The following is a 23963-nucleotide window of genomic DNA, read 5'->3' on the forward strand; positions in this document are numbered from 1 at the left end:
CTAAAAACAAAATAAACTTGTCACAAAAGAAAGGAAAAAATAGAGCCAAAAACAAAACAAACTTGTCACAAAAGAAAGGAAGAAAATGGAGCCAAAAACAGAATAAATGTGACATGAAAAGAAGGGATAAAAGGGGCATCCAAAAGAGGAAAACCGGAACAGACAAAGACGAAAAACGAGAAAGGAAGAAGATAAAAATGGAGTTAGAAAAAGATTAAAACTGGAAATCAAAATAGAGAAAAAGGGAAGTGAAAAGGCAAGAATGAAAATAAGAAAAAATGAAAAACAAAAGGAAGAAAAACAATGGAACATTGTATAATTTCCAGATTAAAACATGACACAAAAGAAAAGAAAAGGAGAGACAAAAACAGAACAAATGTGACACAGAAGAAGGGAAAAAGAGAGCCATAACAGACTAAAAGGTGACACAAAAGAAGGGGAAAAGAGAGCCAAAAACAGAATAAAACGCAACACAAAAGAAGGGAAAAAAGGAGCCAAAAACAGACTGAAACGTGACACAAAAGAAGGGAAAAATGGAGCAAATACAAAATAAACATGGCACAAAAGAAGGGAACCAAAAACAGAATGAACATGACACAAAAGAAAAGAAAAAAGGGAGCCAAAAACAGACTAAAACGAGACACAAAAAGGGAGTCAAAAACAGAATAAACCTGACACAAAAGAAAGGAAAAAAGGGAGTCAAAAACAGATTAAATTATGATTGGCTGAAGTTTCTGTCAAGAATAAAATATACATAGTAGAATTAAATTGGATAGGTTTTCTTTTTATTTATTTTCCAGATTAAAATATGACACAAAAGAAGGGGAAAAAAGACAAAAACAGAACAAACGTGATACAAAAGAAGGGAAAAAGCAAGTCAAAAACAAAATAAAACGGGACACAAAAGACGGGGAAAAAGGGAGTCCAAAACAGACTAAAACGTGACACAAAAGAGGGGAAAAAAGGGAGCCAAAAACAGACTGAAACGTAACACAAAAGAAGGGAAAAAAGGGGAATAAAAAAAAACAAAATAAACGTGACACAAAAGAAGGAAAAAAGAGAATCCAAAACAGACTAAAACGTGACACAAAAGGAGGAAAAAGAGGTAGCCCAAAGCAGAATAAACGTGACACGAAAAAGAAAGGAAAAAAGGAAGCCAAAACAGAATAAACTTGACATAAAAGAAGGAAAAAAAGGAAGCAGAAAAACAGACAACGTAACACAAAAGAAGGCAAAAAAGGGAGCCAAAACAGACTAAAACGCAACACACAAGATCCCTTCTAAAGCTAAAAATAAAATAAACGTGACACAAAACAAGGGAAAAGAAGGAGTTGAAAATAAAAAAACATGAAACAAAAGAAGGGCAAAAAAGGAAGCTAAAAACAGAACAAACTTGTCACAAAAGAAAGGAAAAAATAGAAAACAAAAACAGAATAAACGTTACACAAAATTAAGAAAATGGAGCCAAAAACAGAATAAATGTGACATAAAAAGAAGAGATAAAAGGGACATCCAAGAGAGGAAAGCGAAACAAACAAAGACGAAAAACGAGAAAGGAAGAAGATAAAAATGGCGTTAGGAAAAGACCAAAACTGGAAACGAAAATAGAGAAAAAGGAAAGTGAAAAGACCGAAAACGGGGAGAAAAACAAGTAAAAAACAAGGCAAAGACAAGATTGAATATAAGAAAAAATGAAAAACAAAAAGAAGAAAAACAAACAAACATTGTTTAGTTTCCAAATTAAAACATGACACAAAAGAAGGGAAAAGGAGAGACAAAAACAGAACAAATGTGACACAAAAGAAGGGAAAAAGACAGTCAAAAGCAGACTAAAACGGGACACAAAAGAGGAGCAAAAAGGGAACCAAAAACAGACTTTTATACAAAATAAGGGGAAAACGGAGATCCAAAACAGGAAAAACGGAACAGACGAAGACTAAAAACTGAGAAAGAATGAAAATAAAAAGGGTTATAAAAAAAAATGAAAACGAGAAACGAAAAAAGAGAAGTGAAAAGACCGAAAACGGGTAAAAAACAAGCGAAAAACAAAAGTAAAAACAGGATTTAAAATAAGAAGAAATGATAAAAAAAACGAAGAAAAACAATGGGACAATTAAGTAGGAAATACGAGACAGCCAAATAAAAAAGTAAAGTTATTACTTAGGAAATTATTAGGAAAAATTGAAAGTAAAGTAAAAAAAAGTGAAAGCAGAAGCCAAACAAAAACGACACAGAAAAAGGGAAGTAAAAACGAACCACAAAATGGAAAAACATGACTGAAAAAGAGAATAAAAGGATCAAAAGGTAAAATGTGTTAGAGAATAAGACGGAAATTTACAATTCCAATTTTATCTAAAGTTTCGCATATAATTTCGTGTCCATTTGCAATTTCAAGTCTAATTTAATTCCAGTTTTAAATTCAATTTTATGTCAAATTTAGGCTCTGATTTTAAGTCCAATTTCTAGTACAAATTGAATGCCAATTTCAGGTCTAATTTCACATGTTGTTTAATGTTAAGTCCAATTTAAATCCAATTTACGTCAAATTTCAAGTCCAATTTCAACTACAATGTTAAGTTTAGGAGTTTCCAACATACCGGGCCGATTTTTGTGATAAGTAATGATAGATTTACCATTCCACGATTACTTGATTTTCCCTGGTCAAAACAATCTTCTGAAAGTTTGGGGACTCCATCTTTTGCTTATGTCTGTGCACGCCGGCGGTTGCGGTGCTTGAAATTATCTCCGAGTGAACAACAATTGAGAATCTATTGAAACTATTAATTGCATTTTGCAATATTTTTGCGTTAGAGAATTAAATTAAACACTGATGATTCTATTATATCCTCACAACAATAAACAAACCACAACAAAGAACCTACTGAGTGTCGCTATAAATCACACATTTTTCCAGTTGAACCTATTCTATCGATATCGATCGATAGATTAGTTCCAGCTTTACAAACCTCCCAAATTCCAGCGCATCGCCCCACGCCCCACGGACGGGAGGTAGAGTTCTGGTCTGGATTGAATTAATCCAACCCCCACCAGCACCTACCCCCGCCACACGGAACCGGGAAAACATGTTTACTCTGCGTTTTGTTTTCCGCCGCTGCGGTCATTTGATTTGCGATAAACCAAAAATTATGACATTTCCCGGCCGACCAGCTGGGCCAGGACGGCACGTGGTTTGTGGTTCCAGCAGCAGCCGGGGGATTCAAGTAATGATCTGCCAGCCTGGCTGGCTGGATGAGGGTAATTGTATTCTTTTCAACCACTCCATTCGAAAGTGGAATGACGCGTTGCGGCGACATAAGTTGATCCGCCGTTCACATAATATAATGACACACTGCTGCTGCTGTTTGCGGCCCCGGCCGGCCGGCCATGACGGTTCGAAGCTAGAGAAACATGTTTTCTGCTTCTTTTGCATTCGTCGTTCCCGTCCCTGAAGGATGGATGAATGGCTGGTGGGTGGTTGCTTTTCACTGTTCTAGCTTCGTCCTCGGACGAAGCCGTTGGGTGGGACACATCGCTAGGAGAACGGCAATTAGCGTAATGCGGATGTTTTCCATGCTTACACCCACCCACTCGGTAACCCGCTCCCTTTCTCTCACTCTGGTTTTTTCTCACCCTCTCTAGTAGACTGCAGTTTAGTACCTTTTTATGATGATTTCACAACTCAACTCAGGATGGTTTAATTGTTGTGGCATTCCAGTGTGTTGAAAACTTCTGGTTTAAGTAAGAAAACAAACTGCGGGAATGCGTGCGGGGGAACCCCGCACAAAACCCGAAGAAGTTTTCATTTTCCGTGGAATCACAACTAACAAAAATTACATAAAAACTGTGTGTCTCTCTCTCGCTTACTTTTTGTCTCCATCTCTCTCCCCATCTTTTTTATTAGTTCTCATTCGCATGTGTTTTTGATTAAAATCACGTCTAGTTAATGAGTGTGAATTTCACTCTCACAAAACCAGTCAGTGTGTTTTCAGGCAAACTAGAAAAGAAAAACTAATCACTCACCTGAACTCTTCCGCTTGGTACCCCTTCTGGACGGTGAAGAACCGGGTGTTCCACCCGGAGCAGCGCCAGCACCGCCAGCGGTGGCATTTACTGCCGGAGTCGTCCCTGTTGTAGAACCGGCCATAGCTGCTGCCGCTGTTGGAGGTGAGGTTGTTGTGACGGGCAGGGGAATCTTCTGATCGGTACCACCGCCGTCCACCACTGTGGTGGTGGACTTCCGGTCCGCTGCTGCCGGTTGCTGTTGTTGGTCCATCTTTTTCCAACGGTAGCGGTCGTGCGGGGTTGCGTTCGGACGCATACAGCGGTGTGTCTTTTTGGTTTCGAGCGGCAAGGCGTTGATCTTGTTGTTGTTGTTTTCTACGGTACGGCACACGCGGTTAACACTCACGCTAGAACGCACGAAATGGACCGGCACTAAATGACACTAAACTAACACACTTTAAAATACAGCTTCAGTAGGGCATCGTCCACTAGGACGAGAGTACTTCTTGTAATGGGATCTTTCACTAAGCCGAAAGGATTTTCTTAATCTTCAACAGCTGACACTGGAAAATTTACACCTGTAAAGATAGAAAATGAAAATTAGATTAATTCAATGCTTCGGGCCGGATTGTTGTTCAAAAAATTCCCAAGAAAATTAAACCTGGACTGTCCCATATGAGACATAAAAGCACAATTGTCCCATATTGCTATTGTCAAATTATAAACATTTCTATGGCAAGTTGAGATAACCACTAACCAGATGTCCCAGATTTGGATAACTTGTCCCAAATGATCATGTGTCCCGCATTGATTGATTTACGTAAACAAAGTTGAACTGAGCGGACCGCATCACTCACACTCTCTTCACTTAATCTGCGCGCTCTCGCTTAAGCCGAAAACACACCCTTGAACGCCTATGCGGCTGGCGACAGTAACTGAATCGGTTACGTTACACAGTTTAACTTCACTGCGCGTACCTTTGGAAAATCAAGCCGCGAGTTCTAGGTAATATCTTGTATGCGTTTTACGCCAGCGTTGGCCGTTCTACTAACTAACGCCGCCACTTTCAACTGGCCATTAATTGACCGGGATTTGCTCTTTCGGATCCATAGGAAATTTCAAAGTTGGATTGAACAGTCGCTACATTTCCTCCCCCTTTTAAATCTAAACATCAAAACGATACATTCTTAAAAGTGCATTCTACTTTATATTTTTGAAGTCTGCATGTGCCGCGCCTCTTATGGTCGTGTAAGCACAGCTCAGTAATTGAAATAGTTAAAAACAATTTCGATTTACTCCTTTTTTCGTCCTTTTTCCTTTTTTTCGGGTTATCCAACTGGTCGCTTAATAGTGTATAAAACTCAGCGCTGGGCCCTTTTGTGATGTCAACAAAGTGTCAGGGAGACCTCAAACATCAGTTCTACCAGACGAGATAGGCAATGTCGCCCACTAAAACACATGTGGAGTCCCAAGCATAGCCGTCACGCATGTGCCTGAAGGCGGAGGCGTTCCGGCCCTGCGTGGACTCCACGAACTGACTCTAAGATCTCTCTGCCAAAGGCCGGAAGGTCATATTTTAAATATAATGATGATGATGATGATAATGATGATGATGAGAAGAAAAATGATAGAACGAATTTGTAAATGTGCTTTGGACTTTTTGTACTACTTGAGTTGCAAAAAGTAGTATAGTGAAGAAGTAGCGGATTCGTCAGCCCCGCCTAACACCGGTCCTCAACCACGCGCCCGCTATCAATTTTCCAACACAAACAACCACAAATGAACTAATAGGAAAGACAAATTTCGGAGCAGTGGTTGTTAACTTATCAGGCCAAATCTAATCTTTCATTCCCCCAGCATTTATGCACTGTCCCAAGATACAAAGTAAATTGAGCGCAGCACAAGCTGAACGTTCGCGATAGTCGACAGAAGCTTTAAAATATAGAGACGCACCCACCTTCCAACCCTCGAGACCAAAGAGCTAGTGCAGTGAAGCTGTGGGCTTAAACGTCTCTCTAAGACTCGACCCCTCCCCATCGACAGACCCTGCGGCCAGCAGCTACGGGGCCAGTGCAAAAATCCTACCGACTCTATCTAGCAGCACCGTCCAGCCTAATTTTCCCATCTGCTACCTAAGCACTTCTATTATTACCCGTAATCATTGTAGAGTGATCCTTCGGCATCCAACCGGACCTGGTATCCCGCTTACATCCCCTTACTAACCCTAAGCCTCCGACCGACCCAATCAACCCGACATTTTTCGGAGATATTTGTGACAGCTGTGATAAATAGGGATGAATCCCAGAAACATTTATCTATTAATCATCAGAGATCCCTATACTGGCCTTATTCTCAAACGGAATAAAAGCACTTTCTGAACAACGCAACAACTGAAAACTTTTATGCCAATGTTCTGTATTCTGTTACTTTCGTTAGTCTGCGTTATGTTGTGCAATGCCGGCGACCTGTCATCGTCCGGTCCAAGTCATCACATCTGTCATGTCCATGCGTATTATCTCAGGAGACTTTTAGGAATGGTGGATTTAAGTGTGTCGGAGCAGCTCTGATTTTAACATGTCTTCGGATCATCGTCATCTTGGCAATTTGGAATCGACTCGGATGGAGCATAGAGGCTCCATTGCTTTGCGTTGATGGCAGTAAGGGAGACTTTCCAGCATTTCACGCGCCATAAGAGCGGAAGTCATAGTTACGTGTTCATAAAACTTGAACAGCATTTTCAAACTTTCGCTATCTGACCGTAGTATATTCACATTTATAGTAATACTGATATTTTTTTGGTTAAACTGACGCTCATTCGAGGCCAGAGCAAAGCAGCAGAGCACTGCAAAAGCAAAGAAACTCGTCGCTCGTCGGAGAAGGTAACATCCGACTGAAAGAGAGCAAATCGGTTTGTTCGTTTTCTGCGCTTTGCCACTAAAACATGGAGAATTGAGAAGCAAAAAAAAACTCCAAAAAAGCGACAAAACGTGTTAGAAAAATACAACATTATGAAAAGACTATAAGAAAAGGCAATGAAGAAACAATGGAACAACGACAAATTTTCCTGTTTCTTAGTTTGAAACAAAATTATAACCCGTTCTTCTGTTATGATAGATAGATGTTAACGTAGATGGCAAAACTACGGATTTTTCTTTAGCAGAACCTTCTTCTTTTTCTTCAGCAGCATAGAGCCGGGGTGGCTCGTGCTGTTTCAAGCACTCGTCTCCATTCTACTCGGTCTTGGGCTACTCGTCGCCAATTTCCTAGTCGTCTCAGAAGTCGCAAATCGCTTTCGACCTGGTCGAGCTATCGTGCACGTGGGCCCCCCTGTTCCTCGTGCCGGTGGGCTTGTTGAAGATGTACGATTGGAGTCTCCCCAAGCAGCGCCTGTAGCTCGTGATTCATACGCCTCCGCCACTCTCCGCTTTCAGTTTGTACTCCGCCAAATATCGTCCGCAGCACTTTCCGCTCGAACACGGCAAGGGCGCGTATGTCTTCCGTGAGCAGCGTCACGGCTTCAAGTCCATAAAGAACTACCGGTCTAATAAGGGTTTTGTACATTGTTAGCTTCGTGGGGCGGCGTACGCTTCCTGAGCGTAGCGTTTTACGAAGGGCAAAGTAGGCCCGATTTCCCGCTTGGATGCGCCGCTGGATCTCCTTACTAGTGTTGTTGTCCGCGGTCACCAGCGATCCCAAATACACGACCTCCTCTACCACTTCTAGTTCGTCGCCGTCAACGGTTACCGTCCGTGGGAGACGTGCATTTGTTTCCTTTGAGCCTCTTCCTTTCATGTATTTGGTCTTCGACGCATTTATTTTTAGCCCAATTCTCCTAGACTCCGCTTTCAGTCTAGCGTAGATTGGCTCCGCCGTTGCAAAGTTCCTGGTTATGATATCGAAGTCATCTGCAAAGACTAGAAGTTGGCTACTCTTGGTAAAAATCGTGCCCCTCGTTTCGATGCCCGCTCGTCGGATCACCCCCTCAAAAGCGATGTTGAACAGCATGCAGGATAAACCGTCGCCTTGTCTCAACCCTCGCCGCATCTCAAAGGGAGAGTGTCCCAGAGATACGTACGAAACACATCACTCAATCCAATGTAGCTCTGATCAGTCGCGTCAGTTTATCCGGAAAACCGTATTCGTGCATTATCTGCCATAGCTTGTCTCGATCGACTGTATCGTATGCTGCTTTGAAATCAATAAAGATGTGATGCGTGGGCACGTTGTACTCCCGACATTTCTGCAAGATCTGTCGGATAGTAAACATTTGGTCCGTAGTTGCGCGAGCCCCCATGAAACCCGCCTGATAATTCCCTACGAAACCTTGTGCTATCGGTGACAGCCGGCCTAACAGGATCTGGGAGAGTACCTTGTAGGCGGTATTTACCAGCGTAATACCGCGATAGTTGCAGCAGTCTAGCCTTCCATTCATTCCTTCGGTAGCTTTTCCTCCTCCCAAATCCTCTAAATAACACAGTGTAGAGCCTATGCTAGCGTTTCTCCGTTATGTTTATAAAGCTCTGCCGGTAGGGGGTCGTTCTCAGAGGCTTTATTGGTCTTCAGCAGTCCGATTTCTCGTTTGACTTCTTGGAGATCAGGTGCTAGGACATTACTATCTTCCATGGGCGCTTCTAGGTTAATTTCCGTTCCGCCTCCTTCTGCGACTTTGCCGTTGAGATGTTCATCGAAGAACTGCTTCCATATGTCGACCACCTCGCGCTCGTTTGTGGTTAGATTTTCTCCCTCGTCCCTACACATGTCAGGTTTCGCTGTGTAGCCCTTCCTAGTTTGGTTTACCTTCTCACAAAACTTGCGCGTGTCAAAACATTCGTTCATGTTCCCGGTATTCAAAAGTGGAGATCGCCGAAGTGTCAGGAACTACCGTGGTATTACCAGTTTATCCGCCGCGTCCAAATTACTTGAAATAATCGTAAGCGATGCTTTAATTCGTAGCACTAAACATTACATTTCCGCTAACCAACATGGATTTGTGGCTGGCCGCTCTGTAACGACGAACCTACTTGTCTTTACTTCCAATTGCATTACTGAAATGGAGCGCAAAGTGCAAGTAGACGTAATATATACTGATTTAAAATCTGCCTTCGATCTCATCAATCATCGCATATTGCTTGATAAAATATTACGACTGGGTGTTTCGCAATGTTACATGGTTACGCTCGTATTTGTGCGACAGAGTTTTACAAGTGAAACTTGGCTCGAAGGTATCGTCCCCGTTTACGAATCAATCTGGTGTCCCACAAGGCAGTAACTTAGGACCACTTTTATTTATTCCATTTTTTAACGTCGCTGCCTCTGCCCTTGAAAGAGGATGTAGACTGGTTTATACTGATGATTTTAAAATCTACTTGACGATTCGTTGCATCGACGATTGTTATCGCCTTCAACTTCTCTTGGACACATTTGTAAATTGATGCAAAGTGAATAACATGACTAATCAGCGTTTCTAAATGCGAGATTATGGCGTTTCACCGAATCAAATCGCCTATAGTTTTCGACTACAAAATTGACGACCAGATAATAAAAAGGGTTGAGCATGTGAATGACCTTGGTGAGATTCTCGATCCGAAACTAACTTTCGATCGTCACCGTACAACGATGATCTCAAAAGCGACTCGCCAGTTGGGATTTATTGCAAAAATTGGACGAGATTTTAAAGATCCGCATTGCCTTAAGGCCCTGTATTGCTCCTGAGTTCGTCCCCTTCTCGTAAATGCTTGCCTAATTTGGAATCCACATCAACACTATTGGAACCTTCGAATTGAACGAGTGCAGAGGAGGTTCATAAGATTGGCCCTGCGTTGTTTGCCTTGGCGTGACCCGGAAAATCTACCTCCGTATCCGGATCGCTGTCGCTTGCTTGGTCTAGATACCTTAGAACGTCGTCGGAACGTCCAACAAGCTTTGTTTGTGGCAAAACTGTTACACGGCGAGATTGACTCGCCGCAATTACTAGCGCTGGTGAATTTTCGCGCAGCACAAAGGACTCTGCGACCATCATCACTGCTGACCAACCGCTTTCACCGCACTGAATTTGGCCGCAATGAACTGATTGCATCGTGTACTAGAATGTTTAGTCGTGTTGAAGAATATTTCGAATTTAGTGAACCTTTGCATAAATTTAAGCGATTGATTACAAGCTCTAGCTTATTATAGCGTAGTTCACTAAGACTGACAAGTCAGATGAATTGTAAAAATAAAGAAAATAAGCTCAGAATAGTTGCTCTAATTCTTCACGATCTCTGTCCTCCTTTTGGCGCTTTTTCCTCCTCAGGATCGTGGTCAACTGGTTCCTAGTTCGTCGGTATTTGGACAGGTTCTCTCTAGTGGCAATACTTAGATAATTTTTCCAAGCAGTTTTTTCTCCTCCGCCGCTTATTGGCATTCCCCATCAAACCAATCATTTTGTGTACTCCGAGGTCCAATATCTAGTGTCGCGGTAGCGGCCTCTCGAATGGCCGAGCGTATTCTGCCCCAACCGTCTTCGAGGTTTGAAGCACCTAACTCCTCGGAAGAAGTGCCTCATTCAGAATTCGCGCGTAATTCTCGGTAGCTTGCGGGTTATCTTGCTGGCTGATGTTCAGCCGAGGAGGGCGACTTTGACGTGTCCGGTATACGGTGGACAGCTTTGAGCGCACATGTACTGCTACTAGGTAATGGTCAGAATCAATATCCGCACCCCGACGGGAGCGTACGTTCGTGATGTTAGAGAAGAGGCCCTCTACGAGAACGTGGTCAATTTGGTTCATTGTACGTTGGTCAGGTGATCTCCAGGTGACTTTGTGGATATCCTTGCGCGGGATAAAGGTGCTTCGGATCACCAGGCCTCGGGAAGCTGCGAAGTTTATACATCGTTGGCCGTTATCGTTTGTGTCGGTGTGCAGGCTATGGGATCCTACCACCGGTCTATACATTTCTTCCCTACCGACCTGGGCGTTCATATCCCCGATGACGATCTTGATCTCCCGTGACGAGCAGCTGTCGTACGCTGCCTCCAGCCTCGCGTAGAACGCTTCTTTCTCATCGTCGGGTCTATCTTTGTACGGGCAGTGCATAATTGAAGAAACGGCCCTTTATCCCAAATACACACATTCTCTCGCTGATCGCCATTCAATCTATCACACGATCCTGCATTCGGCCCAACACTACAATGCCCGTTCCTAGTTCGTTGGTAGCGCCACCGCTCTGGTAAAATTGGGCCTTTCCGCCACGGATCTTCCATACCTTCTCTCCTTTGCAACAGATTCCTGCAGAGCTACGATGCCGAGTTTGCGGGGTTCAAGCTGTTCAATTAGAACCCGTTCGCAACCTGCGAAATTTAGCGATCTGCATTTCCAAGTACCGAGTCTCCATTCGTCGTCCTTGTTCCGTCGCCTAGGTTGAGCCTAGTTGAGGAGGTCAGGATCGGAGTTGCTGGATAAGAGGCTAACGACCACTATGGGGTCTATTTTCCGCATTATCCAACTATTTACCAGGGAGCATATTAGGATCTGTAAAATATCGATTCATAGTAACGATTATTTCGAGAGTATTTGTATTTGTTCTGGCTTTGTAGGATTTTTTTGCCCTTAAGCACTAATTAGACTACAGTTATAAAAACATTTACTTAACTAAATTCTATATACATAAAAACTAAGTACTATATAATTGGCCTCTGAAGTGCAAGCTAAGTCTTCGTCGTAACATATTCGGTGTCATATCTAGTGTTATTATATTTTGAAGCCCATTAAACTCGTTCATGAACCTGCATGTCGCTTCATGTTGCAAAAAATTTCTGCTTCGCAGAGGAGGTTCAAATGTTCTGAGCCGACGAAGGACAGCTGGGCTCCTGTTCAGACTCAATTAGCCGCTTAACACCTGGCTTCTTACTCGTCCAATTAATACATTGACAAAGAAGATAACATCCGTTATTTTATGTCTGGCAGTCACGGTGTCCAGATCGACAAGCATACAAAGCTGCTCATACGGAGGGAGTTCGTCGTTGTTCCGTACCAAGTTTCTCAAAGCAAATCTTACGAATTTTTTCTGAATGCCTTCTAGCCGATTGATTTGATAGGTATACTGCGGTCCTCAGATGGTACTCGCAAAGTCCAGTTTGGATCGAACTAAGCCAATAAATATAGCGAGCAGTGCATACGGATCGTTAAGTTCACGGCTAAATCGACGCACTATTGCAAACATTCCTTGACTAAATTATTGATATGGTAGTTGAACGAGAGTTTTTCATCAAACACAAATCCTAAGTCCCGTAACACCGTCACTCGCGGGATATCTGTTTCTTCGTAGCTATACTTGAATATAATTGGTGCTGATCTCCTAGTGAACGTCAAGACAGAACATTTCCTAGGATTTACTGACAGCCCACACTTAGCACAGAATCTCCCAAAGTTCACTAAATCTTGTTGCAGGACAAAACATTATTTGACGGTCTTTACTGACAGAACACACAGAATGTTTGCTCTGTCGATGAAGGTGGGAAAACTGTTCATCACTAGTACGAAGAGTAACGGACCTAGGTGGCTTCCTTGTGGCACACCTGAGTTCACGATGAATGGCAGTGAAACTTCGAATTTTCACATACTGCGTTCTGCACGTTAAATATTAGCTTAGCCAGTTTAGCATCGAACCCCTAATGCCGAAATCATAAGCTGCATCTAGTACGCTACCAATTCCTACTACATCAAAAGCCTTACTCATGTCCGTATAAATATAGTCTACCTGGTATCCTCTAGTTATGTAATCTGTAACGGTTGTATGGAATTCACACAGGTTTGTTACAACTGATTTACCCTTCAGAAATCCATGCTGAATTGATGATATTTGCTCATTTACTTTATCATATAGGCTTTCGTACACTATCGCCTCGAACAATTTGGGAATAGCCGACTGAATAGCCACTCCGCGATAATTTTCTATATCTGAGCGATTACCTTTCTTATATATCAGGGTTAAATGGGAAACTTTCCACAGAGATGAAAAATAGCCAGTACGAGGGGAAAAGTTTAATAGAATGTCCAAAGGTTTTACAATTTCTTGGACTAGGTCGACAATCACGTGATTCGGAACGTTATCAGCACCTGCTGATTTGTTTTTATCTAACTTAAGTGTATGCTTTTTGAGGGTATCTCGTGGACTTTCTAAAAATTCATCATCTTCCGAAATAATATTGCGATCAGGTAAAGCGTTAGATAGATACACACTTTAGAAAAAAATTGCGAATAATGCAGCGAACGAATTGGCGTCAACCGAATAACTGTCCTTATACTTCATACTCACAACTCAGTATATAAGTATAAAAGGAAACGTTTTGCTAAATAAAACAAGCCATTTCAACACTGAGCTTTGTTTTATCAACACGACCCCTTTCGGGCTATCACCTACTGATGACAAGTTCCAAAGACAACCTCTAAGGGCCACTGTCTGGGTTAAATAAGAGCAGTCCAAGTCTTGTGTTACACTCTACCTCGTTAAAGTCCGTCGCGCATAAAATCCGCTGATGTAATATGTGATTCGCATTAATGCAGATATCTATGCATGTTTTGCGTAACTCAAAAACTAATCGAACTCGAGAGATTTTAGACTGTTCCATAAAGATTGGCTCGGCCGTCCTTGAGCAAGTAAATAACAAACTGCGATTCAATGAGCATGTAGCATTAACTGCTTCCAAAGCTTTTTCTGTTCTGGGTGCCGTTCGCCAAAATACAGCATTCATTACAGACTAGGGCTGTCGGTATTGGGCGCTTTTGGTGAAAACCGGTATTTCGGTATTAGCGTAGAAAATACCGGTAATACCGGTAATACCGGTAAAAAACCGGTATTGGCAGATTATTCGAAATCAAGAGAAATGTCGATGTTTTTCAGTAAATCTTTTCTTTTTGAAACTTTAGCTTCAGTATTGTTGCTTAGCACAGTAGAATTTAAGCAGATATAATACTCTTAGCGATTTAGTTCCCTTACTAGAACGAATTTTATTGCCAACACTTCCAACAATTGAAAAAACTTCCGCTTTCATCCATTGGCCGAACTAGCCCCCCCCCCCCTAGGAGAGATTTAGCCCCCCCTAGAAAAATTGACTTGGTCGACCAATAAAACGGTCGAAAAAAATTCCGGGGCAATAGCCCCCCCCCCCCCCCCTAGAAATGAGCGCTAGTTCTGTCAATGCTTTCATCGATGTCTGGCGAACGGCTCTAAGCACATCAGGAATTTTCTTTCCATTTCTTCAAATTTATAGTAGGGAAACCCGCCTTTAATTATTTACTAAATATCTTGTATTGTAGCTTCCAGTATAATTAATACCCCGATCTCCTACATCTTCTTCTTATTCTCTATCCTTAAACCGGAACTGTAGGATCTTAGTAGACTATAGAAATATGTATCCTTGACTCCGTGTAACCAATACTTGCTATAAATAAAATTTTCATTCTAATCTGAACCACGAAGCAGTGAAGACTGACTTCAACATTTTGGCGACGAAGGAAAATTTGAAAAATTCAAATACGATGGCTTGGCCAATGGTGAGTATAAGATTAATTCGGCATAATCGGTATAACGGAACACAAGGTTGTTCCAATTGCGTACCTGTCTTTTCCGGTAGATTTTCTGGTTGAATTACCAGAACCCGGAATAGAGGTAAAGAAAAGATGAGATTTTGCAACAAATCTCATGATCCGTGGTCGTAGGAGAGTGGTTGCGATTACTAAAGTTGAAGAGGTCAACTTCAGTTGATACTCTTACTTCAGTAAGCTCTTCCTCGACTGACGAAAGCATTTAAGCAAGATACCAAGAGTTATGGATTGGCTTCCATAATGAGGTTGAGCAGAAAGGAAAACATTTTAATTGTAAAATAACCTCTGTGAAAGATTCCGTTATACCGCCACGATTTATAAGACCGAAAATCTCAGCTCCTGGTTCTTTGACACTATATTACAAAACAGGTAAACCAGCTCGTTCCGCCGTTTATCGAGAACACGGAGGGCCCGACTGCGATACGGTGGGAGAAATGGCGCGAGCATTTTGATGCTTATCTGGCATGGAAGGACGTAGAAGATCACGAGGAAAAATTCAGATCCCTAATGTTGTTCGGTGGACCTGATGTTCGAAAAATAATTTCTAAAGTTCAAACCAATGAGGAGCATATTTTGGAGAACCGGTACCAGGTTGCAGTGAAATTACTTGATGAATACTTCATACCACGGGTATCGAAAACATACGAACGGCAAAAGTTTCGCCAGATGTTACCCGGATCAAACGAGAAGCTAGATACTTTTGTCATTCGTTTGAAAAAACAAGCGACTTACTGTGATTTCGGTGACCAGACTAGTGCTATGATTGTAGACCAAGTGATTGCAACAACAGAAAATCCAAAACTACGGCGTAAATGGTTAGAGAAAGACTATACGTTGGATCAGTTGTTGTCCATAGGCCGCACTCACGAATCCGTTGATCATCAACTTGCTGCCTGGGAAACTACGGGAAAACTAAATCCAGAACCTGCAAAACTACATGCTAATGTAAGTGACGAATCCATCATGAGAATAAATTCCAAAAGGAAGTTTCAATCCCGCCCACAATGTACTCGATGTGACAACCAACATTTTTCGAACGACCCTGCCTGCCCAGCAAAATCTGAAAAGTGTCGAAGCTGTGGAGTGATTGGACATTTTGCACGCTGTTGTTTCCTCAAAAAGAAGAAAAATGGAAACCCAGTAGAAGTTCCCAAACCAATTAAGAAGAAACGGTTTGTTCGGGAAGTACACGAAACTTCTGCAGACAACATAGATAACAGCGTATTTGACTTGTTTCATCTGGGAGGAAAACCTACAGTTAGAGTCGAAGTTGGAGGTGTACCGTTAACATTCATCATAGACACAGGTGCTGATGAAGACATTTTAAGCGAAAGTGACTGGCGTATTCTCAAGCGTGTCGGATTTGAAGCGTATTGGATAAAGAAAGGCAGTAGCAAGATTTTTAACAGTTATGGATCGAATAAAGCATTAACAGTGTTGGGAGAAGTAGAAACTGACGTGAAGCATAACACAAAATACTTCAAGACAACGTTCTTCGTGATTCATGATGGCAAGTGCTCACTTCTGTCCGGAAAAACAGCGGTCGAACTAGGTCTGATGAAATTTCTTTTCAAGATTAGCGACAACGCATTTCCTTGTATGAAGGGTAAGTTATAACTTAACAATAATAATAAAAGAAAATACTAGATCAAAATATATACGAAATGTTTGACTTAATTAGGAATTGAAGTCTGTATAAAAATAGATCTGACGGTTCCACCTGTCCGTCAAAGCTTGAGAAGAATTCCATTCCCGCTTGAAGAGCTCACTTTGGAAAAGTTGAAAGAACTTGAAAACCAAGATATTATTGAACGGGTTAACGAAGCATCCGATTGGGTTTCACCTATGCTTGTAAAAAGAAAGAATTCAGGCGAAGTTCGCATAATTGTCGATCTACGGGCAGCAAACAAAGCTGTGATTCGCGAAATACATCCTTTGCCAACCCTTGAACAAATTTCCAAGAAAATCGGGGGAAACAAAGTCTTCACAAAGCTCGACATCAAACAAGCTTTCCATCAAGTTATGTTAAAAGAAGAATGTCGCTACATTACTACTTTTATTTCTCCAATTGGATTAATGAGATACAAGCGGCTGATGTTTGGATTATCAGCAGCACCGGAATTGTTCCAAAAAGTAATGGATATGATATTCGCAGATTTTCCATGGGTTATTATATTTATTGACGATGTTTTAATACCCGCTAAAGACAATGAACAACTAATTGCCCGAACTAATTTAGTTTATGAACGTCTTAATCATTATGACATTCTTTTGAATTCAGAAAAAGTCGTGTCATGTGTAAAAGAAATTGATTTTCTGGGATATTTAATATCAGAACAAGGAATTTCTGTATCACGTACCAAATTAGAAGCAATCGAAAAAATGGAAAGGCCAAAATCAGTTGTGGAACTACAAAGTTTTTTAGGATTGATTAATTTTGTCCATCGATATATTCCTAATCTAGCAACTATTACATACTCTCTGAATTTGTTAACACGGAAAGGGACCCCATTCGTTTGGGAGACAGTTCACCAAGAAAACTTTGATGAAATTAAGAAAATCTTACTCAAGGGTGAAATTCTCGGTTTCTACGATCCAAAAGACGAGACTTTTGTTATTGCGGATGGTAGTCCAGTGGGACTGGGTGCGGTATTAATACAACGCAATACATCCGGAGAAAATCGGATAATCTGTTTTGCATCCAAAACCTTAACTCCCACCGAACAAAAGTACGCACAAACCGAACGTGAAGCTTTAGCTCTCGTATGGGCATGCGAAAAGTTCTATTACTACTTATACGGAAAATTCTTTTACCTAGTAACAGACCATAAGCCATTAGTTACAATTTTCGGGGACAGACTCAAACCTTCGCCCCGTATTGAACGCTGGAAATTACGATTGATGGCTTATGATTACAAAGTCATGTATCGACCAGGAAAAAACAATATAGCCGATCCATTGTCTCGATTATGTCAGTCCATACCAAATCAAGGAAAATGTTTCGACGAAGAATCTGAACGAATCATCAGAGAAGTTGCTAACATTTCTTGTCCAGCAGCTATTAGCATTAATGAAATCGCCGCTGCCACTAAAAAGGATATTGAATTGCAGGAAATAATGGATTGGTTACCATTTCATCCACAACGATGGCCTAAGACCCTATGTAGATACAAATCGCTAGCTAACAGCCTAACCAGTGATGGCGATTTACTTTTAAAGGATAATTGCATTGTTATACCAAGATGCCTTCAACATCGCATCTTACAATTGGCACATTATCCTCACCTAGGGATAACATCAATGAAACGACGACTGAGGGCAAAAGTATGGTGGACACGCATGGACCAAATGGTAGATAATTTTGTGAAAGAATGTACCGAATGTACCTTAGTGTCAGAGCCGCATACTGAGCCAATTTCAAGAATTAATATGCCAGATAGACCATGGAAAAAGGTGGCCATCGATTTTACTGAAGTCATTAACGGATTGCATCTTTTAGTGATCACAGACTACTTTTCAAGATATCTTGAAACCATTACCGTATCTTCAATGACAGCAAAGAATACAATTACTAAATTACGAGAAGTTTTCGCTAGATTTGGTTACCCTGAACAGCTTGTATGTGATAATGGCCAACCTTTCTCTTCGGAGGAATTTTCAACCTTTTGCATTTCAAATGGAATCGAAATCTACCATTCAATTCCATACGCTCCGTTTCAAAATGGATTGGTTGAAAGACAGAATCGTACAATACTAAAAATAATTAAAATTAGCGTCACTATGGGTCGCGATTGGAAATCAGATCTGCAAGATTTTTTACTTGCTTATCGTGCTACACCTCATACGGTTACTAACTATTCTCCATCTGAACTCATGTTTGGCTGGAATATTCGTGACAAACTACCAGGAAGACAAAGGAAAATACAGATTGATCAAGCTATTGACAATGACAAACAAGCTAAGGAAAAGGGAAAGAATTACACGAATAGAAAACGTCGGGCGAAAGTTTCTAACATTGATGTCGGAGATATAGTTGTCGTTAAAAACTTAATAAAAAGGAATAAACTTACATCTACCTTCAATCCACAAGAGTATATAGTTACTAAAAGAGAAGGAACCAGATTACATTTACGGAATTTGAAAACAGATGTTATATGTAATAGACACGTGAATCATGCGAAGAAAATTATTTGTCAAAATCCGCTTTTTAATCAAAACTCCGAAGCTCAGCAAGTGTTTCGATCGGACACGAAGAATGAACAATCTTCGTCAAATAATCCTCAAGAAAAGAAGCAAGTAAATCATAAACGCTCTGCTGAACTGCCAACTCAACCATCTCAAAGAACTAAACATAGACCCAACTACCTTAATGATTATGTATTGTATTCTGTTATTACGAATTAATTGTAAAGCTCATTATTGAAAAGAGGGAGAGATTGTAGGATCTTAGTAGACTATAGAAATATGTATCCTTGACTCCGTGTAACCAATACTTGCTATAAATAAAATTTTCATTCTAATCTGAACCACGAAGCAGTGAAGACTGACTTCAACAGGAACCATCCTTCACAAATAACTTCTCTTCTTTGTTATCAATCCCATTATTCGAAGATAGTGAGATGCAGATTTCATCTCCTTGTTTAATCATTGTATCACTCAAAAGACTTGAAAAATATTCCAAATTCTATACTGGCAGATCCTTTGATGGCAAGAATGCTCAAAAAGCGCAAAGATCCCCGTATTCTGATCAGAATCCGGCATCGTCGAAACAAATAAATGAAGCTAACTTTCCCTTACCTTCGCTTCATACTGAAACGACTTGTTTCATTTGTTGAACAGAACGTTTCAAGCAAGTTTCAGCTGAAGCTACTGACTATGTCAAATGACGACGATTGACAGTCAGGCACCATTTGTCGATGTTGTGTAGATTAATCATAATATGCGTTCAATTGTAGGAAATGTTACTCGAAATCAATTCAATTGCATTCAAAGTCTAGGCTGACCTTTTTCTGACTATTTGATAGATAGTTCATCAGATTTGATGAAACTTTAAAATCGGTTGTCATGATGAAGTGGAAATCGTTTCAATGATGCTGATTGAAGCCAGTTTTGAAACCAAGCGACGCTGCTTCTGTTGAAACTGAAGCTTCATTACTCTATTGTTGAATAACAATTTACTATTGTAAGTGACGTTTCTGGGCCCTGATCTTGTTTCCTAAATTCGTTATTTGAGAGCTTCGAATAATTTGGTGGCTTTTGAATATCAAGTTGTTCAAAAATAAATTGAAACGCGACGTCTGGCTTATACAATAAAACATTTTTACAGCAAAGTTACTCTACTGTACCTTAAACGGGTTCAAGAGCTATAATTTTTTGACCCACAATTTCACTCTCTTCATTGTTAGTAGTCGAAGAATCTCGTCGGCATTAACACCAAGTTGTTTTTCTAAGAGTTTTATAATCTTTTATCAAATTTAGTTCTCATTCGAATAAGGAGTTGGAAAAAACAAGCAAATTAGAAAATACCGGAAATACCGGTTTTTTGCCTTTCCAAAACCGGTATTTCGGTATCCAAAAATTGGCCGGTATTACCGGTTTCGGTACTACCGGTACTACCGGTTAGACAGCCCTATTACAGACGTATATGCTCTTAAGTCACTGTATTGCTCATTGGTACGGAGTATACTTGAGTTTGCAGCATCAGTATGGGCACCTTATCACGTGTCGCATACCCTCAAATTAGAACGAGTCCAAAAACATCTCGTGGATGACAACGGCTGCTACGGACGAAAAAACACCAGAGGAGCTAGGACAGAGCTGCCATAAATACAGATATTTGTGCATGCATAAATTTGGGACCCTGACGTTTTCTCCGGAGTGTTTTATTTTCTCGATCTAAACTTCTAAATAACATGAATAGTGTAAGGAGTACTTTAAAATTCAGGAGCATTAGTAGAGCAAGAAATCACAGCAACTGAAATAATTGACGGGTCCCAAATTTATGCATGCACAAATATCTGTATTTGTGGCAGCTCTGAGCTAGGAAGCTGGCGAGAGAAGAGTCGCTGAGCAAATGGCAGCAAGAGTGGGATAGGGGGACACTTTTCCTGACTCCCGACACTACAATACGACCGTCAACTTTGTACGGTCTAGAAGAGGCAGATAATGCTGAACGTCTGTAAGTCTCCAATGATGAGCTAGTGGCAATAGCTAAACGACTGAAGATCAGAAGGCACCAGAATCAGAAGGTCGGTATGGAATCCCTAATGTGGCCCTGAAGGCAAGGATACATGCATACCCGAATTTGTCCAGGACAGTGCTACAGAAATGCCTAGAGCATGGTCGTCTCCCGGACAGGTGGAAAATCCTGAAGCTAGAGCTGTTTTCTAAGCCAGGAAAACCTGCGGGGGATCCAGCGTCATACAGGCCGATATGTCTGCTGGATACATGCGGGAAACTTCTGGAGAGGATTATCCTTAACAGGCTGACGACGTAACGCAAGGTGCACACGGTCTATCAAATATGCAGTTTCGGATTCCGCAAAGGGAAATCCACTGTAGATGCTATTCGGATAGTAGTTGAGCGAGTCGAGAAATCAGCTAAACAGAAGCGAAGAGGGGATCGTTTTTGCATTGTTATCCCTGTGATACTTGTGCAGAATTCTGAAGAGTTACTTCCAAAATCGAGTGCTTGTTTACGAGACCTTCGAGGGGCGGAAGATGAACATCACGGCGGGAGTTCCGCAAGGCTGCATCCTCGGCTCAACGCTTTGAAACGGGATGTACAACGGGGTATTGACGTTCAAGCTCCCTAGAGGAGTGATTATTATCGGCTTTGCCGATGATATTGTGTTATCTCTGATAGACGAAACACTGGAGGAGGTGAAAATGCAAAGGCCCAGATACAATGCATACGCAATTTGACAGTTTTTCCATGGGACTTCTGTCAAATTTCCGCAACGTAGTAAAATCCGTATGCATTGTGTCTGGGCCTTAAGAACAGAGACTACAAAAGAGTTACAAATCAATGCGTCAAAAACCAGATATATATTCTTTTCCTCCTCTTGAACGAGAACAATATCTGCATAGGCCATATCTGCATTCTTAGATGACTGCTCAGGTTTATTTTTTTTTTTCAGAATAAAAAAAGTATGTTGGATGAACACGCGTTTCTCCGTCACTGATCGAGGATTATTCTCAATATCTCATCACGGATACTGGATTTGATTTAGGAAATTCAAAAGTTTAGTCATCCCGAATGACTTCGACGTTCCAACAGAACACCAATTATTGTGTCACTACCTTTGACGAAAGTTGTGCTTTCATTTCACTAGGTATATTTATATTTTCGAATTCCACGTCAGAAAAAATGTCTGATGCATCAGAGTCAAGTGCAATGCAGCAGGGGCGTAAAACATAGTGAATTATTTTTCTTCTAGGTAGGTATAAATCTGCCTGCCAACTATTACTGGCATGTGCCCACGCAATAAGCGAACACGTCGAGCTTTTGTTTTTTGTTTTCAAACATGAAAAATTAAACACTAAAGCAATGCCTGCTGCGATAGCCTTAGCTTACTGCCTTTCAATTGCGCTGAGACTGACTGAATTCAACAAATCATCTGAATCTAAAACTGCAACCGATTTTATTTTGCCTTCTAGGCATAACAAAAATAAACCATAAAACACACAATTTAATTTAGTCACAGGTAGGTACTTAAAACGGACGCCCGAAGTCGGTGCATTACCCTTTCCCACTAGAATCGATAAACGGCAGCCGTCTGTATGCTAGCTAGCTGCTCTAGTGTAGAGCTTGCAGATGAAAAAGGCAGCGCTCTGTGCAGTAGCTGCTAGCAGCTACTTTAAAATTCCGCAATTTTGTCCGGATACCGTATCCGCACGGGGTTAGCCCGGTTATCAAACCACAGAGAAAGGAAAACACTCACCTTTTCACACAGGAAAAATAAAAGAAAACCGTCCCCCTAAGGCATGCCAGCCGATAATAGTTCGTCCTGCGGTGCAAAAATGTTCCACCTTTTTCTTCTTCCCTTGGTTGGCTAGCTGTGAGCTGCTGCTGCTTGCTTGCTGGCTTGCTGATGGGCCACGGCGCCGCACACAAGTACGTACTTCTTAACTAAACTGGAGCTGCAGCTGCAGCCAACACGAAGGACACTACACTTTCGCAATGTCCAGGATGCAAAACGAATCACCGCCCCTTCCTTTCCTCTACCAAACAGCACTACACTGATAGGCCAGAATCCGCCTCCGGATTCAAATCGTTTTTCCGGAAGGATTCCACACCGATCTGTCACCTAAGGTTTTTCCTTTATTTTTCACGCCACTTGCGGACCGTGCATACACACACAAGCACTCCAGCAGCAACACATAAAATATCGCACACTGACTGCGCTGGGACTGGGACACACATGCGAATGCGAGGATATTCTGCACTGGTTGGCCGGGACGCTTCCGAATGAGGCCCGTTCCGCACACCGCGCACTAATCGGAACGACGTGTATTCTTCCGTGGGGGGGGAGATTGCGAACGGGGGGAGGACACGCGAAACAAAATCCAACCAAAAGGACTATTATAATGAGAAAACGACAAACCGCAACACTCCGCGCACAACGAGCAGTAAAACAAAAAACCGTCCACCTTCGGTGCCGCTTCGGATACGAATGCTTTTAATTCCTCGCGACTCGACCACGGACACCAAGCCAATGCTGATATTATATTCAGCAGCAAGCACATGCACTCACAGCACAGCGCGTTATTTGCTGTTTCGATTTTCCACTGCGCCTCGCTGGGAAAAGCGAAAAGTTTGTGCAGAAATTTCCGTACCGTTTTCTCGTTGTGTTTTCGTTTTTCACGCGCAGCTGAACAACTGAACTCGAAAACTCGAACCTGCGATGAAAATGCTGACTGAACTGAACCGATCGATGACAGTTGTGGTATACACTGGGGAAATTTTCAGCAAATGCAAATCAACTGTGGATCAGTTTCGACAGCAATCGCTGTGGGTGCGTATCGAGGGGGAGTATTTAATAAAAATCATTGTAAATATTGCTGATTGTAAGGAAAATTGTACCATCCAAAGTACGATATCGCTCATAAAAGTGGTATTTTGCATTAAATCGTTTCGGTATCTTCGGCGCACTTTTTCGTTATATTCCAAGCAATAATTGTGCCGACGAGACCGAAACGATTTAATGCAAAATACCCTTGAAAATACCACTTTTATGAGCGATATCCAACCCAAGTAACCAGTAAGCACTAAACACTAGTCCTTTGACAACTTTATATAAGCATACAGAACTATGATTAAAAGCTTATTTTTCAGTACAGTCAACTTTCGTTTGTTGGGCTATCTTTAACTGGGCTA

At 41.5% G+C, this 23963-nt stretch overlaps 1 protein-coding gene across 1 annotated transcript in view; it reads right to left on the minus strand.

The window, feature by feature from the left end:
* The window catches only part of LOC128746430 (hybrid signal transduction protein dokA-like), a 127113-nt gene extending 103720 nt beyond the window's left edge, over positions 1 to 23393 (minus strand). The window contains exons 1-2 of the mRNA XM_053843478.1: positions 22528 to 23393; positions 4021 to 4580 (exon numbers count right to left, since the gene is read on the minus strand). Of these exons, the coding sequence (XP_053699453.1) occupies positions 4021 to 4318 (298 nt within the window). The 5' untranslated portion in view covers positions 4319 to 4580; positions 22528 to 23393. The remainder of the gene's footprint in view (positions 1 to 4020; positions 4581 to 22527) is intronic.
* Between the last annotated feature and the right edge of the window lie 570 nt (positions 23394 to 23963).

This window comes from Sabethes cyaneus, chromosome 1 (genome assembly GCF_943734655.1).
Source record: "Sabethes cyaneus chromosome 1, idSabCyanKW18_F2, whole genome shotgun sequence".
Lineage (NCBI taxonomy): Eukaryota > Metazoa > Arthropoda > Insecta > Diptera > Culicidae > Sabethes > Sabethes cyaneus.